Here is a 20,868-nt window from a genome sequence, read left to right on the forward strand (position 1 = left end):
TTCTTTTTGTTTGTGTGTGTGTGGGGGGGGGTAGGGTTGTTTTTTATTTTTTGGGTTTTTGTTTTGTTTTGTTTTTTGTTTGTTTAATTCTAGGCTTACTCTGGACCAAACTAAAAGAATTATCCTATGGTTCAGCATAACTGTATAAAATTTTTCATTAGATTGGGATGGGAAGGGGAATATCCTAATAGAAAAGGGGGAAATTTATTTGCAGGTCACTGCTCTTTATGTGAGTAGTTTTTCTGAAGACTTTATGGAGAAATGTGATTGGTAAAGATAGTTCCTATATTCCTGGTTCTCCTTGTCAGTTAACATTATCTGACTCTATTACCAATAGTTTGTTCAGAAGAAATACTTCATTCTTTTATTCCAGGATATGAGTCTTTCAAAACTGTATTTTCTTTATGTCTCAAAGAAAAGTGCTGAAAGGAGTGCTTTTTATGCTGAAAATGTCATTTATGTTAGAAGTGTCATTTCAGATCTGGGAATAAACACTTTCCATATGATTCATCATGCACAGTATCAATTCCTCTAACATTGAGATCACCACCTTCTTCCTGATTGGAATCCCAGGACTGGAGCATATTCATGCTTGGATCTCTGTCCCCATCTGCTTCATGTACCTGGTGGCCATCTTTGGCAACTGCACCATCCTCTTTGTGATCAGGACAGAGTCCTCACTCCATGCACCCATGTACTATTTCCTTTCTGTGTTGGCTGTCTCTGACCTGGGCCTCTCCCTCTCATCCCTCCCCACTATGCTGAGGATATTTGTTTTCAATGCTACAGGAATTTCCCCAAATGCCTGCTTTGCTCAAGAATTCTTTATCCACGGATTTACAGATATGGAGTCCTCAGTGCTCCTGGCCATGTCTTTTGACCGCTTTTTGGCCATACGTCACCCTCTGAGATATAGCTCTATCTTCACCAATGCCAGAGTTGCCAAAATGGGCCTGGTGTTTCTAATTAAAAGCATGCTCTTAGTGCTCCCATTCCCTTTCACTCTCAAAAAATTGACATATTGTAGGAAAAGCCTACTTTCTCACTCTTATTGTCTACACCAGGATGTCATGAAGCTGGCCTGCTCTGACAACACAGTCAACTTTTTCTATGGTTTCTTTGTTGCCCTCTGTGTGATGTCAGACAGTGTATTCATTCTTGTGTCCTACATATTCATCCTGAAGACGGTGATGGGAATTGGATCCCATAAGGAGCGGCTCAAGGCTCTCAACACCTGTGTCTCCCACATCTGTGCTGTGCTCATCTTCTATCTGCCCATCATTGCTTTGGCCTCCATGCACCGCTTTGGCAAGCACAAGTCCCCAGTGGCCATGATCCTCATTGTGGACATTTTCTTACTAGTACCACCTCTGATGAATCCCATTGTATACTGTGTGAAGACGCGGCAAATTCGTGAGAAGGTTTGGGGGAAATTATGTCTAAAATAAAGGTATGGGGAAAAGTAAGGCAAGGTCAACCAAGAGTGGAGAATTAAATAATATATCTCTAAGCAAAGTATTATAGATGTTTATTGTTATCTCCCTTAATCATCCTTATAATCACTACAACATGTGGGCTGGGCACTGAGGTCTGTGAGCCTAGGACTGATGTGGGCATTGACAGGTGAGTATGGAATAGTTTTACAATACTATACTATTAAAATCATGAATTGATATACTGCTTTGGAATTTTAGTTACACTGTTTACAGCACAAGGGTAAATACACATAGAAGTAGAGCTTATGCCCCCTTATGGAAAATGAATACTGGGGCACCTGGGTGGCTCAGTCAGTTAAACGTCTGACTTTAGCTCAGGTCATGATCTCACAGTTCACAAGTTTGAGCCCCGCGTCGGGCTCTGTGTTGACAGCTCAGAGCCTGGAGCCTGTTTCGGATTCTGTGTCTCCCTGTCTCTCTGCTCCTCCCCTGCTTGTGTGCTCTCTCTCTCTCTCTCTCTCTCAAACAAATAAAAACATTAAAAAATTTTAGAAAATAAATACCAAAGGAGTTGGAAGTTAAAAGGTGTTATGCCAATCCAATTGGATTTTCCTTCAGGCAGCCTTCAGACATGTATTTGTTGAGGGTTCTTCGGTCAATTCAATGCAAATCCTTGATTTCCCACTTAAGGAAAGAAGTGTATTGTTAAATCCAAATTGGTTAAAATTTTTCTCCCTTTGCTCTTTCCTTAGTAATCAAATAGGGACAACCAGTGATTGTTTTTAATGTTAGAGCTTTCATAGCCTGGAAATATGAGAATAAACTCTCTCACAACATCCTTTAAGACAGATCAGATTTTTTCTCTATATTACAACAGGGCTCCAAGAAATTATAGGTATTAAAAGGAGAATGAGAGAGTATGCTGCTAGTAGTAGGAGATAGGAAAGCTAGTAGTTCAGTAATTTTTAAAACATTGATATTCTTAACTACTTTAAAATAATGGCTCTCATGCTTGTTTAGGCACTTGGTATTTTGACCTATGATATATTCAATTACACTAAACAAGTTAGAAATAATTTTAAACTAGCAGAAAATATGATCATATGTTAAGCAATATAAAATCATATTCATACATATATGGTTCCATTTTTTGAAAAGATAAGTGGCCCAGGGGAACCTCAGTGGCCCAGTTGGTTAAGCATTCAACCCTTGATTTTGGCTCAGGTCATGATCTCATGGTTCATGAGATGGAGCCCGTCTTTGGCTCTGTGCTGACAGCACAAATCCTGCTTGGAATTCTCTCTCCCTCTCTCTTTGCCCCTGCCCCGCTCATGCACATGCACACACTCTCTCAAAAATGAATAAACATTAAAAAAAAAAAAGATAAATAGCCAACTAAAGTAGATTGGCTATCTCAGTATACGTTATGTAAAATTCATCTGTTTCCTATTCATCTGTTATTTGTGAGTACTTCATAGTAGACACAAAGTATAAAACATAAATTTTAGAATAAGTCAACCAAAACTCTTAAAAAGTCTGTACTATGGATTGGGAAAAAATGGTAATCAATTTCAATGTTTCATTATCTCAGTTGAACTCACAAATATTTAGTATTGTTTGTTCCAAAGAACCATTTTGAACAAGATGTTCTCTGTTGAATAAATATTCTTATATATTTTATGTCCCCAGGTGAGTTTAACTGAGTCCTTATTGCTCAAAAGCTGACCCATTCTGGATGCCCATAGTTTAACAAAGGAAGGGAGGGACAAACTTTTGGACTTCCTCCCAGGTTGTTTTCAGTTGTGTTATTAATTCACCTGTCTGTCTTACTTCAATTTTGTTTCCTTAAAGAAACTGTATACATTAAATTTATTATCATATCTCCAGACTTGTACGCTGTATATAGTGACATCTGGATAGCAGTCTGACACATTTCTCAACTTTGAGAAAAGAAGCACACATGCACACACACACATACACACACAAACCTTTGAACAGTCAGAGTATGATGATAAATTGTAAGCACACAGAATGTCTAGAATGATAGAAACACTATTGCCAAATGAATAAGATGTAACTATAAATTTTAAGTCAAAGAAGCTGCCCTGAAAAATATTTCATGTCCTGTTTAGCCACAAGAAAAAGTAAACAGGTTGTCATGAAAGAAACAAGAAGAATATTATCCTCCATTTTTTTAGTATTTGCCCTCAACTAAGAAACTCAGATCTTTACAAAACAGAAACTGCTCAAGTCATAACATGTCAATAATGTTTATCTGGATCATAAGAGTGAATAGGCTAACATCTGTTTTCCTCAATTATAATATAGGCTCAATGTATTTCTAATCAAGCTTCCAGGAACATTTCACTGAGAGTGTAGCAAAATAATTCTAAAAAAAGTTTTACAAATGTCAACTGGAAAATATAAGATAAAAACAAATAGAAAGTGTAATAGTTTCATATGATAGCAACATTTATTAAGCAGCTATAAAATTGCATGTAGTTTGCTCAACAAATCAATGGGAAGAACAACTAAAGAATAAACACTTCAACATACTCTAAATGATATGAAAGTAATATATAATTAAGGAATATCAGAACCTTATTTAAAATAGGTTATTCAAATAATAGTGGTAGAAAAAATTACAACCTATTTAAAAAACCATAATTGTGTGTGATCCTTTATTACACACAAAAATAAACTAAAGTAAACTGGGAATTAAGTACAAAGATGTTTTTTCAAGTTTTTATTTAAATTCCAGTTAGTTAACATATGGTATAATTCAGTGTTCACCAGGCACCAAACACTGGGTTATATACTTACTTGTATTAACACAATTAACTTTTGTAAGAACGTGGGAAGGTAGATTTTATTAATTCCTCCTGTTTTGTGGATTTAGAATCTAAAGCTTTGAGAAGTTAAACAAGTTTTCCAAAAATACAGAACTATAAAGTGTTGGGAGCTTAAATCTAAACCCATTTCCAGAGTCTACAACCTCATGCACTACAGCAAACCAACTATTATTTTATCTCCTTATAAATTTAATAATTCACATTCTAGGAATAGAAGAACACAATCAGAGGGGTGATCAAATATTTATTTCTAATATATATCAAGGATTATTGTCTATGATAAAAATACTGTAAACTACTGAAATGTTAAACATAAACCATTATACACAAATAATATTAAGTATTATTCACCTATGCAACACAGAATCAACAACTAAGTGGCATTTGTTAAGCACTGTATTAGATGATAAGGATTAAATGAAACTTACATTTATGCTATCAAGGGGTTTACAGTCTGGTGGTGGGGAGAACAGTAAATAAAAAATTAAATCCACGGAGTAAAGTATGATAAGTTTAAGCACACATATAAGAAAGCAAATAAAAGAATAAAAGACTGGTAACTTGACCATTATAGTGGAGAATCAAGTGAGAGAGCTTCCTAGGGGAAGTAAAGTCTAAAATAAAGTCTAATATAAAAATGTAATATATGATTAACAGAAAATGATAAATAATATCAAGCAAATAGGACATACATCTGAGTATACACTACTATCCTAGTTAATAAATGTATATGTATGTGCACATATGTTGGCTTATTAAAAAAAGATAGTTATATATCATAAAATTCCTCATTAGTAAGATTGTGAGTGATTTTTGTTACCTTTTTAATCACAAAATTTTAATTGTATATAGTACACATATGTGTGTATAATTGCATGTACTTACATACATACAAGATATAATTAGAACAATCTCCAAATTATTAAACACATCCTTTGAAGTAACAACAAAACACATTCATGTCCTATTAACAACTGCTATGGGGAATAAAAAACACTGATAAAAGTGTTTTTGGTATTGAGCAGGTGAGTTACATTTTAAGCCAGATATGAAAAGCACATTTGGAATAATAAAAGATTAACAGACATGCAGTAGACTGCCTTAAATATTGGCCATCATAAAACTGGAAGAATGCTTGCACATTTCTACAATTGTTTACCTAAAACTCTTGAAATTCAGAATTTCTTATACTCTAAACATCTCTACAACCCTGGAGGCATTACCCTGTATTCAAGCACAGCTATATTTCTGAGGTGAAATGTGTAGATATTCACTCAATGTAGAATAAATAATGACCATAAATACATTCATACCCATTTATGCTAGCTTTTGCTGCCAATAAGTTTTGGCTCCAAACTTAGGAAAAAAATTTTAGTGTTTTTCCAGATGTTATAAAATTCAGGAATTGTAAATGGAGTTGGGGATCTAAGAACAAAAACTTTTAGAAAGGTCTGTAAGGAAGCAATTACGGAGCCATTGGCATTTGTAAGAACTGATGAGGAAAAGTCTGGATAGTTAGAGTAGGGTGTGATCTGGCATGTCTACTCTGCCACAGGTTGATTCCAGGATCAGAGACTGGTGTCTCTTGGTTTGGGCAAAGCAGTCACAAAATTGTCAGTGTTTGAGCAGAACAGAAAGCCAAGGCAAACACACAAGAGTTTGGAAGCGGTATTCCTTGTCTGCCAGGAGTAGGAAGGTGATGTAAGGAGAGGAGACAGGTGGCTCAGATCAGAATTTCTGCTTGGTCTCCTGTGCTCAGACATGAATTATCCTGAGTGGAACAAAGTTTCATAACTTTGTATGTAAAAAAAAAAAACCAAAAAACAAAAACAAAAACAAAAAAAACTTAGGAGAATTCCCCCAACATCCCATCAACTCTATAGAGAGGTTCCTTCTCTTTTATTATTACTATTATTATTATTGTTGTTGTTGTTGTTGTTGTTGTCATTGTTAATCTTTATTTATTTTTGAGAGAGAAGAGACAGAGTGCAAGCAGTGGAGGAACAAAGAGAGAGGGAGACACAGAACCCAAAGTAGGCTCCAGGCTCTGAGCTGTCAGCACAGAGCTGGACACAGGGCTCGAATTCACCAACTGTGAGTTCATGACCTGAGCTGAAGTCTGGTGCTTCACTGACTGAGCCACCCAAGCACCCCAGGTTACTTCTTGACCAAATAAGTATTGTTAAGCAAGGTATTCTAAAGATTTCCTACTAAGCATCAAAGTCACTGTGCAATTCTACAATGATAAGTACACCAAAAGGTCCAGGAGCCCAACAGCTAGGTAAAAACTTAACCACCCATGAAACAAGGGCAAATAGAAAAAAAGTACTGTCCTGAAGCCTAGCAGACACGGAAGAGGTGCTACAGAGTGAGAATCAGAACTGTATTAGAATATCTAGGCAATGGGAAAAATAATGAAGAGTGATATGTAACTTTAGATATTGGACTCATTGGAGGTATAACAAACAGCAATTAGTTCAGTGACAATTTCACGTTTGCTGAGGAGAAAAAGAATTCAAGAAAAGATAGAGGTTCAGGGAATGCATCTGCAAGGAGATGGGTCTCCCTCGAGGTGACTTTAGGAACTGAAATCAGTGTGTAAGAGTTTCCTAGAGTTTTAAATTACAAATTGCAATGTGCATGTCTTTGCACACACACATAACTCTTTCACTTACCACCTCAAGGAAAAAAAAAAAATCTCTGATGCCCCCTGGGAAATCTTACCACAGAAATAAATGACTTTTTGGCAGCTGAACACAGACATAAAATTATATATATTAATTTTTGGTCTAAGAATTACCGTTTTTAGGCAGATAATTAAATTGTTCAACCAGAATAAAATGATCTCATTGTGCTTTTAATGTGCACAGGAGTTCCATATAATTATTTTAAATGTTTGAGGGACATATACACAATTAATTTGGTTTTGAATGGTAGTTTTTTTTTTTTTTAACTTTTGATAAGCTTAGGGGAAAAGTATTCTCTTTCTGCTCCTATGATTTAAGTGAAACTGCTTCAGTAACTAAAATGCCTGGTGGCACAGACCTAGATCCTTTTATTGCTCAAATATAACTTCTCTCTCCTTCAACCCCAGGGTCCTCTATGACTCTTCACACTGGGGCCCTGTGAGCCCTTAAAGTGGAGCAGCTGGAGCATAGCCTGGCGGATGGTCTTGGTCTTCAAGCTGTAAATGACAGGGTTCAGTACAGGTGGTAAGAACAAATAAACATTGGCCAAAATGCTACAGACCACTTTTGGGGTGGAGCTGAAAAGGCGGTGTGTAAAGGACAGGCTGATCATTGGCACGTAGAAAACAGTGACAGCACAGATGTGACAGACACAAGTGCTGAGAGCTTTTTGTTGTTTCTTAGGGGCCACGATACTCAAGACGGTTCGGAGAATCAGAACGTAGGAGAAAAGAATGAACAGTAAGTCAGTGCCAGTCAGGTAGAGCTGAAGAAACATGCCCAAAAAATTGCTGATCCAGGGGTTGGAATATGTGTATTTAATCATATCTGGATGGTAGCAAAATGGGTGGGAAAGCTCTTGGCCTCCGTGGAAAGATACTCTCGTCAAGGCTAGAATCATGGGAAAGATTAAAATTACTTGCCGTATGCAGATGACCAGTCCAATCAACAAGATTATCATGTCTGTGAAGACAATAGCATACTTCAGTGGGTTACAGATAGCCATGAAGCGGTCAAAGGCCATGGCTACCAGCACTGAAGACTCCAGGAAGGAGAAGCCATGTACAAAGAACATTTGAATGAGGCAAGCTTTCAAGCTAATCTCCCGGGCATGAAACCAGAGAACCCCAAGAACAGTGGGAAGGGTTGAGATGGTCAGACATAGATCAACAGCTGACAGCATGGCGAGGAAATAGTACATGGGCTTGTGAAGACTCCTCTCAACAATGATGACGAACAGAATCGTGCTGTTTCCCAAGAGGGCAATGGCATAGAGACAGCAGACAGGAATAAAGATCCAGACATGTGCAAGTTCCAGACCAGGAAATGCAGTGAGTAGGAAGTTTGAGGAAGATGATGTAGTGTTATTGAAAATCACCATGGTGGGTTGAGAACACACCCTGAAAAGAGAAACAACAATCGTAGTGTTTGTCCTATTGGTCCTTTTTTCAAGTTCTCTAGTATAAACTGTTCCCAAATTACACAGTTGTTTTTCTGTATTCAAAATCCTCCATCTAAATATGGCACCTATTGCATAATTCTACAGTATATTGACTTTGTCTTGTCAGAAACTGGCCCCAGTTTTCTTCCTCTGTCTTCTCCCAGTTATAACCATCAGTCTCTCTAGGCTCATCCCCACCCTACTGCTCAGACTAGTCCTAAGGCTGGAAGTGGGAAATGCATATAGGCTTATGTCATACACAAGCACACACACCAACACAGTGACAACTGATGGGTCTTTGCATTAAGTGCCCAAGCAGTATAGTTGCTCAAGAAATAGTAGACAAGCACACAAGAGCCACTGGGCACCTGTGATGGCATACTCCATGATTTTCTTGCTGGAAGCTGGTCTGGGATATTGTATCCAAATGTATCCTTGTACCCCTATTAGCCAGCCTCTTCTAGTAGACTCTATTAGAAGTCTCCTTTTGGTATCTGGGTTTCTTTATTCCTTTTCCTATAGTGGGATGGTTTCTATAATTTGTCCCTTCCCACTCCATATATATATGGAACTTGGATTTATCTCATGTTCTAATTCTGTATCTCTGCATACTTTTCCAGGGTACTGAAATAAGTAGGTCTTATCCTCCTTTTCTCCATCTTACACCTTGGGATACTTGTTTCTACTCCTTCCCATGGATAGTTAGCATGTGACTCCGAACCAAGTCATTGTGAGTAGACTGCTCTAATGAATCCTGTGAAAATTCCAAACAGTATTCTGGAATACATGATTTCAGGTGTCCTAATCTAGATATAGCAGGTACGCTTAGACAAAACACCCATATAAAAGTCATGAGAAATGACACCTCGGTGGCTCAGTCGGTTAAGCATTTAACTCTTCATTTTGGCTCAGGTCATGATCTCACAGTTTGTGAGATGGAGCCCCATATTGAGCTGTGTGCTCACAGTTTGTAGCTTGCTTAGGATTATCTCTCTCCCTTTCTCTGCCCCTCCCCCATTCTCTCTCTCTCTCTCAAAATAAATAAACTAAAAATAAGTCATGGGAAGCACTCAGCAACATGTGATGAATGCCTTTGTAAAAAGCATGGATGGGATGGAAGTGGAGATTAATAACTAAACAGGAATCACTCTGAGACATGGAAAACTGAAGTGACATCACAAATTGGAATATAAAGTAGTTCACTGAGTGAGAAAGTGCATAGAATGGCAGCTGTATAGAAAACAGAGATGGTGTCATATTTAAGATGACTGTTGCAATTCTATTTAGGGTGTGTTCACTGACATCATCATTGCTGGTGTCATCATTGCTGATTTAAAAATTTGTACCTAGGGTATTTAGTCATCAACAAAGAGCTAAGAGGGGTGCCTGGGTGGATCAGCCAGTTAAGCATTTGACTTTGACTCAGGTCAGGATCTCACAGTTCATGAGTTCGAGCCCCATATTGGACTCTGCACTGACCATGTGGAGCCTGCTTGGAGTTCTTTCTCTCTCTCCTCTTTCTCTGATCCTCACCCACTTGCATTCTTTCTCTCAAAATAAATGAATGAACTCAAAAAAGAAAGATGGTAAATTCCAAAAAAAAAAAAAAAAAAAACCCAAAGAGCTAACAAAGAATAATATACTCATTTCAGGTGTTGTGTGGATATGGCCAGCCATAAGTATTGTTATTTTTCAGTAATCTAGGTTTTCTGTCTTGTATCTGAGTGGATGCAAGAAATTTGCTAGTATCAGGCCCTGTGAGTTGCTACATAAACATAAATATAAGAGGTTGTTCCTTATTTTCTCCCCCTCCTCCAGTCTACTGAAGATGTTGATAGAAATAATCACTTGTTACTCCAAAGGAAAAAAAAATAGATGAATTGCTTTTTCTGGTATAATATTTAATATTGTTATATTATACATGTTTGGAAAAAAACACTAAGAATTAGGAAAACTAGGGCCAAATGAGATATAGGTTACAAACTTGTATCATGTCAACCATTTAGACTCTAAATGACTATTTCAATGTCAGTTACTGCTGATGGCCAGGGAAACAGAAATTAATAAAGAATATTTTTTTCATTCAAAACTCACTCAACTCAGAGGAATGAATAGTGTGAGAAGCCAAGGCAAAATATTATTGAAGAGTTATTACCACATGGGGACACAAGAGGAGAGTAGCCAGATAGGAAAGCAAAAGGCTATGATATTTCTGTTGTATTCTTCTCAACCTGATGAACACACACATTAAAAGTGAATCTCTAACCAACAATCACTGTGTCATCACTGGTGAATTCATATGAAGGAACTTCAAGGTTGAGAGGTGCAGGACCCTTCCTGATCCAGTCAGAAGTATCACAGTGTGACTCATGGCAAGAGAGGTTAGGGATCTGGACTTGAGTCCCAGGCTCCTTTCAAGCAGGCCTTCTGTACTTAAGTTGGTTGATTTGAAATATTTAAGAATTGCTAATAATGTATTTGCAAACAACAATGTGAAGTAAATTGAGTTTAATGTTAAATGCTTTCAATCATTTACCTAAAACGCCACTGTTAAACATTAAAAAAAAAAGAGTGACTTTCTTCCATGATAACCATCCAAGAAACTCTCTGCAACACCAAATCACTCAATCTATTGACTCTTCTTCAATAGTACTTTACATGTGGTTTTTATAGCACTAAAAGTCTATTTCTTAATCACATTTATTTCTTCCTCTAGAATGCTGGTTCTCTGGGAATATAAAACATATGTATTCATCTTTTTATTTTCTCTAGAGAAAAGCTTGGTGATTGGTACGTGGTAAAGATTCAAATAATTTAATTTAATTAGATGTATTAATGGGTAGATAAAAAAATTACAGATGATAGAGATATGGATAAACACTAGATAAGAGAAATATAAATTGAGCCTGGAAGTTTTGATGGAAGGATGAGCCAGAGGGAAATCATTTCCCTAGACACCAGGGAAAATATCCTCTCACTGACTGGAAGAAGGAGACTAGGTTAAGAGAAAAGGAGAATTGTGATCCTTTGTATATGTCAACATTTACTATCCATCTTGTATATAATTTTATATAAGCCCAGGAAAATGGATATAGATGTTTTTCTCCTATTTTAAAGAAAGGAAATCAAACTGGCAAGATAAAATAGTGTATCAAAGGTAAAATATGTACTGATTCAAAATTCAAAACAGATTTACTAACTCTAAAGTCTATCATTTTTCATTAAACCATAAACCATTTCTAGAAGCTAAGCTCATGAGAGAAGTTGAACAGTTGGGCAGTATGATTTTCTTCTTTTAAAATATAAGAATTGTTTATACTCTGTTGTATATACATATAAAAATTTAGAGGAGTGTTAGAGATGAGAAATCAGTAAAAGAGAGAACAATGTCCTCATGGTTTATTTAAAGAAGTATACTTGTGACATCCATGTATGTTTAGGAATATGTGTAAATATTTATATACTGATATTGTGTGTATCTCTGTGTGCTGGTGTATGTAGAGAGGAGTTTTTGAATTGAAGAGTAACTGAGATAAGATTACCATAAATAAGATACCAGTTATTTTCTATTCTTTGAATTGTATCTAATAAAGGACAAAAAGATGACACCGGATGATGTGAGGAAAGGAGGGTAGGAGGAGAGGAGACCATGGCTCATTTTGCTGCTGGAGAACTTGTTTCCTGTGGAATGTAGATATGTGGACAGGGAGTAAAGTTTTCCTCCCTAGATCTAGTGAGTTCATACACTCTGGAACTAGTTATAGAATTAAAGTTCAGTGCCTTCATTAATCAAGGTTTTCTCTGCACTGCCCTCTACCCAGAATAGGCTAGAGTTTTCTATTTTCAGTTCTCCATCTAATGGCCAGAAAGAAAGCAGTGTCTACCAATTCATATACAAAAGCCTAGATTCACTGACTTGGATAAGATCCACCCAATTCAGTAACTTAGTGACCCAAAGGTCAACATCCCTGCATCAGTAATGGTAAAAACCAATCCATGTATCCATGGCATCAGTAATGGTAAAACCAGTCCATGTCATTTACCAATCCCAAACCTTCTGGTCATTTTTCAACACTGAAATCTATTCTGTCCACAATGTGGAACCTTCCCTGACAGCTTCAGGCTATGTTAACCAGAAACTTCCCCTCTGCTGCTAAATATCTGCACCACTTCATGCTTGGAGCTTTCATTTTATTCTTTTTAATTTTTTTTAAGTTTACTTATATTGAGAAAGGGGGGGGGGGCATTGAGAGGGACTGAGAGAGGGAGAGAGACAGAATCCCAAGCAGGCTCTGCACCGTCAGCGCAGAACCTGATGTGGGGCTCAAAAGCACAAACAGTAGATCATGACCTGAGCCAAAATCAAGAGTTGGACACCCAACTGACTGAGACACCTGGGTGCTCCTCATTTGATTCTTAATACAGTAAGGAGGCATGGCTGATATTAGAATTATATATGCAGATGTCATCTCTTTTAACTGGAATGTGAGTTCCTTAAAATTTGGGTATTCCTGTTTTTCTTCTCCCAATGCTAGCTAGTAAAGTAGGATCTGGAACAATAGAAAGCTTCAGTTAGTAAGCTTAATGGTCTTGGCCACAGGCAGAGTTCTGAGTCCTATCTCTTTTTTGTTTATCCTCTTTTCTCTTGTCCTCTGTCTCCCTATCTCAGTTTTATCCAGGCTCCAGTACACCCCTCCATTTCTTCACCCCAGCTTACTTGTAGCTACTATCATTTATTGCACTTCTCTCTTCCCTCTGTCTCCTAGCGTTCCTCATGCTTTAATCCATTTGTCTCCCATCCCTTATTCATTTATGCACTCTTCTTACCTGTTCACATCAGCAGGAAACACCACCAACTTCTCTCCGTTTCCATCACATAGCAAGGACTAAACAAGCTCCCAAGAGTAGGGGCTTTATAGGAAAATCAGTAGAGTCATTAGGCAACAGAGAGCTGTCTTTATTAGTGAGTGTACTGGATGGAGCAAGAATTATGGGACCCATAAGAATATGTTCCTCTACAACAGCTCAGACACCTCTTCCTGACAGCTTCAAACTCTGCTCCCAGGCCCATGCAATCTCCATTCATCAGGGGTTGTAAGTTGAGTCCTGGCCCTGGGGGCTGACAGCAATGGATATCTTCTAAAACTGCCTGCCTGGATCCAATAACTACAATCATTCCTCCTCACCCTGCCTTAGGCTACAGAGTCTCAGCCAGGGAGGCTCCCTGAGTGTCAGAGTACGATTAAGAGAGTGCAAAGAAGTCTTTCTTCTGTTCTCTATTCCAAAATGTACTCTTCCTAATAGGTCTCATTGTCCCCGTGGCAATTCCCATGTCCCTCCTCTTACCCAGGAGCCCCTCCTAAGAAGCCATCCTATTCACTGAGTCACATCTGCAGCCCACCTACCCTTCTAAGTATAATGAAACTAGCACTTGATGAACTCATGATACATGCCAAGAATCGTACTAAACCCTTTAAACACATTATTGTATTTGTTCATCATCAAGCCTATGGGTTTAGTATTATTTTCCGTTGTTTCACAGATAAAGAAATTGAAACTCAGGTTTTGAATAACTTTACCCATCTAAAAGTTAGCAAGTTACAGAGCTGGCATTCAAGTCCATGTTTGTCTTACTCTAAATCTTAACCTATATACTATACTGCCTTCTATAGTCAACTGTTTCCACTATATCTTCAGAAAATATGGTTGAAAACACAGTCCTCAATCTATTCATCCTACCTCTGCATAGTAGGCAGTGAATTAATACTTCTGACCATATCTGATAATCATTTACTTTTTATCCTCCTTGAAACATTTTCCTGTCCATATTCTTGTATCTTTATTGGGAACACTGAAGAAAGATATTGATCCCAATGAGTATGTAGAGAGATTAAGAAACTCCATAAAGTTACTTGGTAGGTAATGTTCATATTTATATGCAAACACCACCCCTTTCCACTGGTTCCCATCAGCAAAAATGAGTGGCTCTAGAAATTTCAAATGAGACTTACTAATACTAAATGGGACAAAGAGGTTTGGAAGCATGGAATCAATCTTGATAAAGTTCAGTTTTCATTCACCTGTTAATTTTTAAAAAATACATGTTGAGCGTATATCATATATGTTCTGAACTACATTAAGTACCTGGGATAGACTTAAATGAAGTTAAAAGGGTCCCTGTTCTTATGAAGTGTACAGAATAGCAGGGAAGATATACTATTAGTAAGTTATGGTACAGTATGAGAAATTCTTAACATAATTACAGCCATGTCAGAAAAGCTTTCTGGACAAAAATGAAGTGGAAATAAAATTAAAATTTAAAGTATATGTATAGTTTCCTATTCTTCCAGTTCATTGAGGGCACCATTCTCTCATACTCCTCATTTGTTACTTTCATTTTAATATTTTTCTCTCTTGCTTCAACCTGTTGCACATACACACCTTATATTTATAAAAAATACTCAAAGAACATACAAATAAACACAAAAAGCAAAAGAACAGAAATGTCCTATGTTAAGTGTTGGATACCAAAGTGATTATAATGGAGCAAAAATAATCTGGGAATTTTTCTTTAAAAGATTGTTAATGACATATAATGGAAGTGTTCAGCAATAAAAAGGAAGAAACAACCAATACATACTACAACATGAATGAATCTCAAATGCATGATGCTAAGAAGCCAGACATGGGAGACTACACACTGCAGGGTCCAAGATACCCTGGAGAAAGGAGAATTACAAGCATGGAGAATAAATCAGTTCTTGCCAGGAGTGAGTGGGTATGGATAGAGGGGTTGATGACAAAGAGGTGGCATGAGGGAATTTTGGAGAGTGATGTGAATTTTCTGTATTTTGGTGTCAGTGGTAGTTACGTGATTCTATCCATTTGTCAAAAGTTGATTAAAACCGATACTAAATTTATTTAGTATTATTTATTTATACATTTATTTTATATAAATGTTCATAAGCTGTGGAGTGATTGGCTGGCTCAGTCAGAAGAGCATGTGACTCTTGATCTCAGGGTTGTGAGTTCAAGCCCCACATGGGGTATAGAGATTACTTAAAGAAAGAAAACTTTTCAGAATGTTGGTAAGCTGTTATATACCATTTTAAGAAAGGAAAATGCATATTTTTATCAGTTTACTTAAGATAAATTATTGCTTTCATCAAAACCATTATGCAAGGGCATATGATAACTCATATTTGTACTGTTCAATACAGTAGCTACTAGCTACATGTGACCATTTGCATTTATATTTCAATTAATTAAAATCAAATAAAAGTAACAAATTCAGTTCCTTGGTTGTACTATCAAAGTTTCAAATGCTCAATAGCTATGTGTGGCTAGTGGTTATGCACTAAATAACAGAGATTTCCATCACTGCAGGAAATTCTATTGGACAGTACCGCATTGGATACCCTTCCCTGACTTGACTGCATTTGCACAGAACTCATAGATGCCATTAATGGCCAATCCTGTTTCCACAGAATGCTCGGACAATCCGCTGCCGGATCTGCTTGGTCCTAACACTGTACACAACAGGATTGAGCAGAGGAGGGAGCAGCAGGTAGATATTGGCCATAAGTGTGGGTATTATTGGTGACAAATGCTTCCCAAAGCGGTGAATCAGAGTCATGCCAATGAGAGGCACATAGAAGAGCAGTACTGCACAGATATGAGAGAAGCAGGTATTAAGAGCCTTAAGTCTCTCTTCTCTGGAAGCAATGCCCAGTACTGCATGGAGGATTAGAAAGTAAGAAATCAAAAGGATCAAGGCATCTAGTACAATGATGAAGATCACAGCCAGCAGACCATAGATGCTATTGACACGGGTGTCAGCACAGGCAAGCCTCATGGCATCCTGATGGAGACAGTATGCGTGGGAAAGGACATTGGAGTGGCAGAAAGGTAGCCTTTTGATGAGGAAAGGCACAGGGAGCACTATACTCACACTCCGTAGCAGGACTGCTGCTCCAATTTTGATGATGACTCCATGAGTGAGAATGGTAGCATAGCGCAAAGGGAAGCGAATAGCCACAAAGCGATCAAAGGCCATGGCGACCAGAACACCTGATTCCACTCCTCCAAAGTTGTGGATAAAGAACATCTGAGTGATGCAGACATCAAGGGTTACTGAGCGCCAGTCAAACAAGTGAACAATTATCATGGTGGGCATGGAAGATAATGAAAGGCTAAGGTCAGTGGCAGCTAGCATAGCCAGAAAATAATACATGGGTTCATGGAGACTTCGCTCAACCTTTATGACAACAAGGATAATGAAATTACCTAGGAATGTGGTACTGTAAAGAAGGCAGAGGGGCAAGGCCATCCAGAAGTCTTTCTCCGGCATTCCTGGAATCCCAATCAGGGTAAAGGTCTGATGGTTATGAATAGTTTGGTTGAACAGTGACATAGTGGAATGAAGGTCTGCACAAAAACAGAAGAACTCATTAAGTCAAACAGCTTCAATTAGAATCAGTAGCAATAAGTATTGAGATGGTAGCCATAAGAGGGAGTGACTTAAATATTATTCTAATACACTCATGTATTAGTATCACATTAGTATTCTGTATCACAGTCTGATACAGAAATTGATGGTCCTACTCCATGAGGCAATAATTCCTATTAGTGATCATCATATGCTAGAATACTTAGGAGAAAGGAAAAGAAAAACTTCAACCAACACCTGCACCCAATAGGAATATAATTCATCTGGAAACATCAAGGAGTTAGCTGACTTGCTTCTTTGCTAAGGAAGAATTTTATATTGTACATTCACGTGGGTAATGAACCAAACAGGTAATGTTAGCAAGCACAAATGTGACCTAATGGCTGTTCATAAACACGGACATGCAGATGTGTGTATATGTGTGTGTATCTTAATTGTGATCTTAAATTGTTGTAATTTACACATAATGCTCTTTTGGAACCTAATTTTTCTACCTGCATGATATGGGACAGAGAATGAAAGTTACTCTTTACCTTTAAAGTACTCTTTAAAGCTCTGCCCTTCTGCATTCTTGGGAGTCTGTGGGTACTAAAAGGACTGAGTTTGCAGCAGATGATGGAAGGAGAAGTTACTCTGGCTGCCAAAGAACTTTAGAAAGACCCACTATGGTAGACAGAATAGGGGTCTCCCAGGATGTGCACATCCTAATTCTTGAAATGTGTGAATATGTTAGCTTGCATGGCAAAAGAGACTTTGCAGATGTTATTAACGTTAAGGATCTCAAGATGTGGAGATTATCCTGGATTACCAAAGTAGGCCACATCTAATCATATGAGTCCTTAAAACAAGAAATTTTCCCAGCTGCAGAGAACCAGAGAGATAGCAGCATGAGAAAGACTCAGCTCAACTGGTGAAGATGAAGGAAGGGGACCAAGAGCCAAGAAATGTGGGTAGCCTCTAGAAGCTGGAAAGGCAATGGAACAGAATTTTCCCTGGAGTCTTCAGAAAGGGAGGCAGACTTGCTAACACCTTGATTTTAGACCAGTCTTCTGGGACTTCTGAATTTAAGAACTGTAAGATAGTAACTATGTATATTATAAGCCACTACATTGTGGTAATGTGTTATGGAATAAGTAGAAAACTAATATTCAGAGAAACCAAAGAAGAGTTGCTTTAGCTCCTTTTCAGAAACTTTCCAACTCTTCCCATTCAGTCTCATTTACTCAGGACTTTTTTCTTTGGTAAAAAATGAAATGAATGAGGGGCGCCTGGGTGGCTCAGTTGGTTAAGTGTCTGGCTTCAGCTCAGGTCATGATCTCATGGTTTGTGAGTTTGAGCCCCACGTTGGGCTCTGTGCTGACAGCTCAGAGCCTGGAGCCTGCTTCGGATTCTGTCTCTCTCTCTCTCTCTCTCTCTCTCTCTCTCTCTCAAAAATCAATAAAAATTTTTTAAAAATCTCTAGAAATGAAATGAATGAAATGAAATTAATTCCACACATGGAGAAGTCCCAAAAGACAAAGTTCAAACATTGGTCGGATTGGTGAAGTCACTGTTCCCGGTGTTAAAAATTCAACTGGACTTAAGTTTCCCTGGGCCTCCATAAAGACTTCTCCTTCTCTGCCCATATTTCTATGTGGCTGTTGTATAAACTCCACCTTGAGTTACCAGTAACTATATTTCCCACTCTGAGTAAAGCCTACATGGATCTATGGGCTATTCTAGACATTAATGCCTAGCACTTGCATTGACAAAGATCAATATGAAAATTTTGGTGCCACACAGCTCTCTTCTATTTCAATTATTTGCTATTATCTTCAGGAAAATATATCCAAATGTGCAGCTGAACTAATCACTTTTTGGTCCAGTGTAGCCACAACTAATAAGAGTTTAGAATTAAAAGAAAGAGTAGTACTATCGTGGCTCTTAATGTTTTTTGAGTTATAACCCTATGAGAATCTCATAAAGAGTCTCCCAAATAAGAATGTTCACACACACACACACACACACACACACACACATGCACACACAAAGTTGTGTATAAAAATTAAGTGAATTCATACATTATTGAAGCCCATCTCAAGACTCACATTAGAGAAAATGGAATAGGAACCTAGGGTCACAAAAAGGAGAAAAGTTACTAGACAAAGCACAAGGAGCAAAGAGCTCTGGATGCTTGGGCATGAATAGAGATAGAATAGAGTTATTCCAAGTTTCCTGTAAGTCAATAGTTTAGTTCTACACCGTCTAATATTGTAGCCACTAGACATTTGTGCCTATTTACATTTAAATTCATTAAATTAAATTAAGTATCAGTACCTTAGTTGTACTAGCCATGTTTCAAGTGTTCAATAACTACATAAGGTTAATGGCCATTGAACTGTGTCATACAGACACAGAAGATTTCCATCATTGTAGAAATTTCTATTGGAATTTGGAAAATTGGTCCAGCAGAATACAGATTTAAAGGATCCCAACATTCTGGCTGACATCTTGAGAACTCTTAGATCCACTTGGTTTTGTGGGTCTTTTACCTATATACTGCATAACTTGTGTCTCATTATATATTTTTCTCTTTGTCTCTTTTCTGGAAATTTAACTAAGAAAATAGTTTTAAAACTAAAAAACCTTGGAGATAGATAACCTGGGTTTGAATCCTGGTTCTATGACTTTGGACAAGTTACTTAATCTCTGTGCTTCATTCCTTACCTCTTTAAAATGAAAATGAAAATAATAGTACCTACCATGGGATAGTTAAAAGTATTCACTGGTAATATTGATAGGGCATTTGGATGAGAACAGGCATAGAAAAAACACTCATTAAATTGCAGCTTTAATCAATATTTATCTATTATCTATAAATTTTTTAGTGTTTAGTTAACTGTGAAAATTACCTTTCAAAGTATTTATGTCATGAAATCTATTTATGTGCTGATAAATGTATCTACCTACCCATATATCATTCATATTTTTTTATCAAATTCTATATTACCTAAACCTCTCCATCCCTCAGCCAATTTAGCCCAACACTGAAAATCAGTGGCTTGCAGGTGATGGCTGTTTCAGTGCTCACGATGGGGAACCCTATGGATCTGTGCTCAGTGATTCTGCACCTAATTATGAATGCTTACTGTAAAGAATTTATTGGAAGTAGATCCTAGATAAATCAGATATGAAAGAATTATGTACTAGTAGGAGTCATGGGTAGTTAAAATCAGTAAGAGAAGAGAAGAATAAGGACAAGTGATTCTGAGGGACTAGAACCCCAAAAGCAACACCACACTGACCATCTGAGGTGCTCAATCCCAAAGGCCAGCACAGTCCTTCCAGAATTCAAGATGAGGATTACAAACTAGATTCTTGATTCCTTAAGATCTAAAGAATTCAGGAAAAGCTTTTCATGTTTAGTTAATTTATGATTAATGACTTCATATTTGTCAAATGCCTACTAAGTGCTAGGCATGCCATTGTAATCAGAGGACCAAAAGGAGCAACTTCTTTCCTTATCAAAGAACACATGAAAAACAAGATCAGATATAGGGGAGGAATGTGTGCCCAGGGTTGAACAAAGACATGCTTTACAGATGGGTCAATATTTCAGTTTGTATCCCCAGCTGGACACAGCTTAACTCTCTCCATCAATATTAGTTACACACCATGGACAGGATCAAACCTAAACTTTCCACACAACAAAAGGACTGGAGCTTCTGTGGCTTATGAAGCATATTTGGGGATGGAGCTGGAGGAGAAGGTAGGCAACAAGAGTCTTTTCTATCCACTATGGAACTATAATTCAATGCTCTTTTCCACCCAGGCAGCCAGGTAGAAGAGCTATTCTTTGAAGGACAGAAATGATCATAATATACTCTTTATTAAAGTGTCTGAGCTGCAGGCTGAAGCATAGTTATGCCCCCTTGATGTGTCCTTGGTAGGAGCCATGGACTAGTTAGAATAGTTATTTCTATTTTAATGAAAAATGTAAAGGAAATGGAAAAATAATTCTTGC

At 37.5% G+C, this 20,868-nt stretch overlaps 3 protein-coding genes across 3 annotated transcripts; 1 reads left to right on the forward strand and 2 right to left on the reverse strand.

Moving 5' to 3' along the window:
* The first annotated feature begins 500 nt into the window (after positions 1–500).
* On the forward strand, positions 501–1,448 carry LOC125916967 (olfactory receptor 51A7-like). Its single transcript, XM_049623224.1, has one exon. The coding sequence runs from the start codon at positions 513–515 to the stop codon at positions 1,446–1,448; it is 936 nt and encodes a 311-aa protein (XP_049479181.1). The 5' UTR covers positions 501–512.
* A 5,924-nt stretch (positions 1,449–7,372) lies between these two features.
* Positions 7,373–8,376, reverse strand: LOC125916972 (olfactory receptor 51T1). The gene has a single exon (XM_049623237.1). The coding sequence runs from the start codon at positions 8,354–8,356 to the stop codon at positions 7,373–7,375; it is 984 nt and encodes a 327-aa protein (XP_049479194.1). The 5' UTR covers positions 8,357–8,376.
* A 7,502-nt stretch (positions 8,377–15,878) lies between these two features.
* LOC125916983 (olfactory receptor 51H1-like) lies at positions 15,879–16,829 on the reverse strand. The gene has a single exon (XM_049623247.1). The coding sequence runs from the start codon at positions 16,827–16,829 to the stop codon at positions 15,879–15,881; it is 951 nt and encodes a 316-aa protein (XP_049479204.1).
* Between the last annotated feature and the right edge of the window lie 4,039 nt (positions 16,830–20,868).

Source organism: Panthera uncia, chromosome D1 (genome assembly GCF_023721935.1).
Source record: "Panthera uncia isolate 11264 chromosome D1, Puncia_PCG_1.0, whole genome shotgun sequence".
NCBI classification, from domain to species: Eukaryota; Metazoa; Chordata; class Mammalia; order Carnivora; family Felidae; genus Panthera; species Panthera uncia.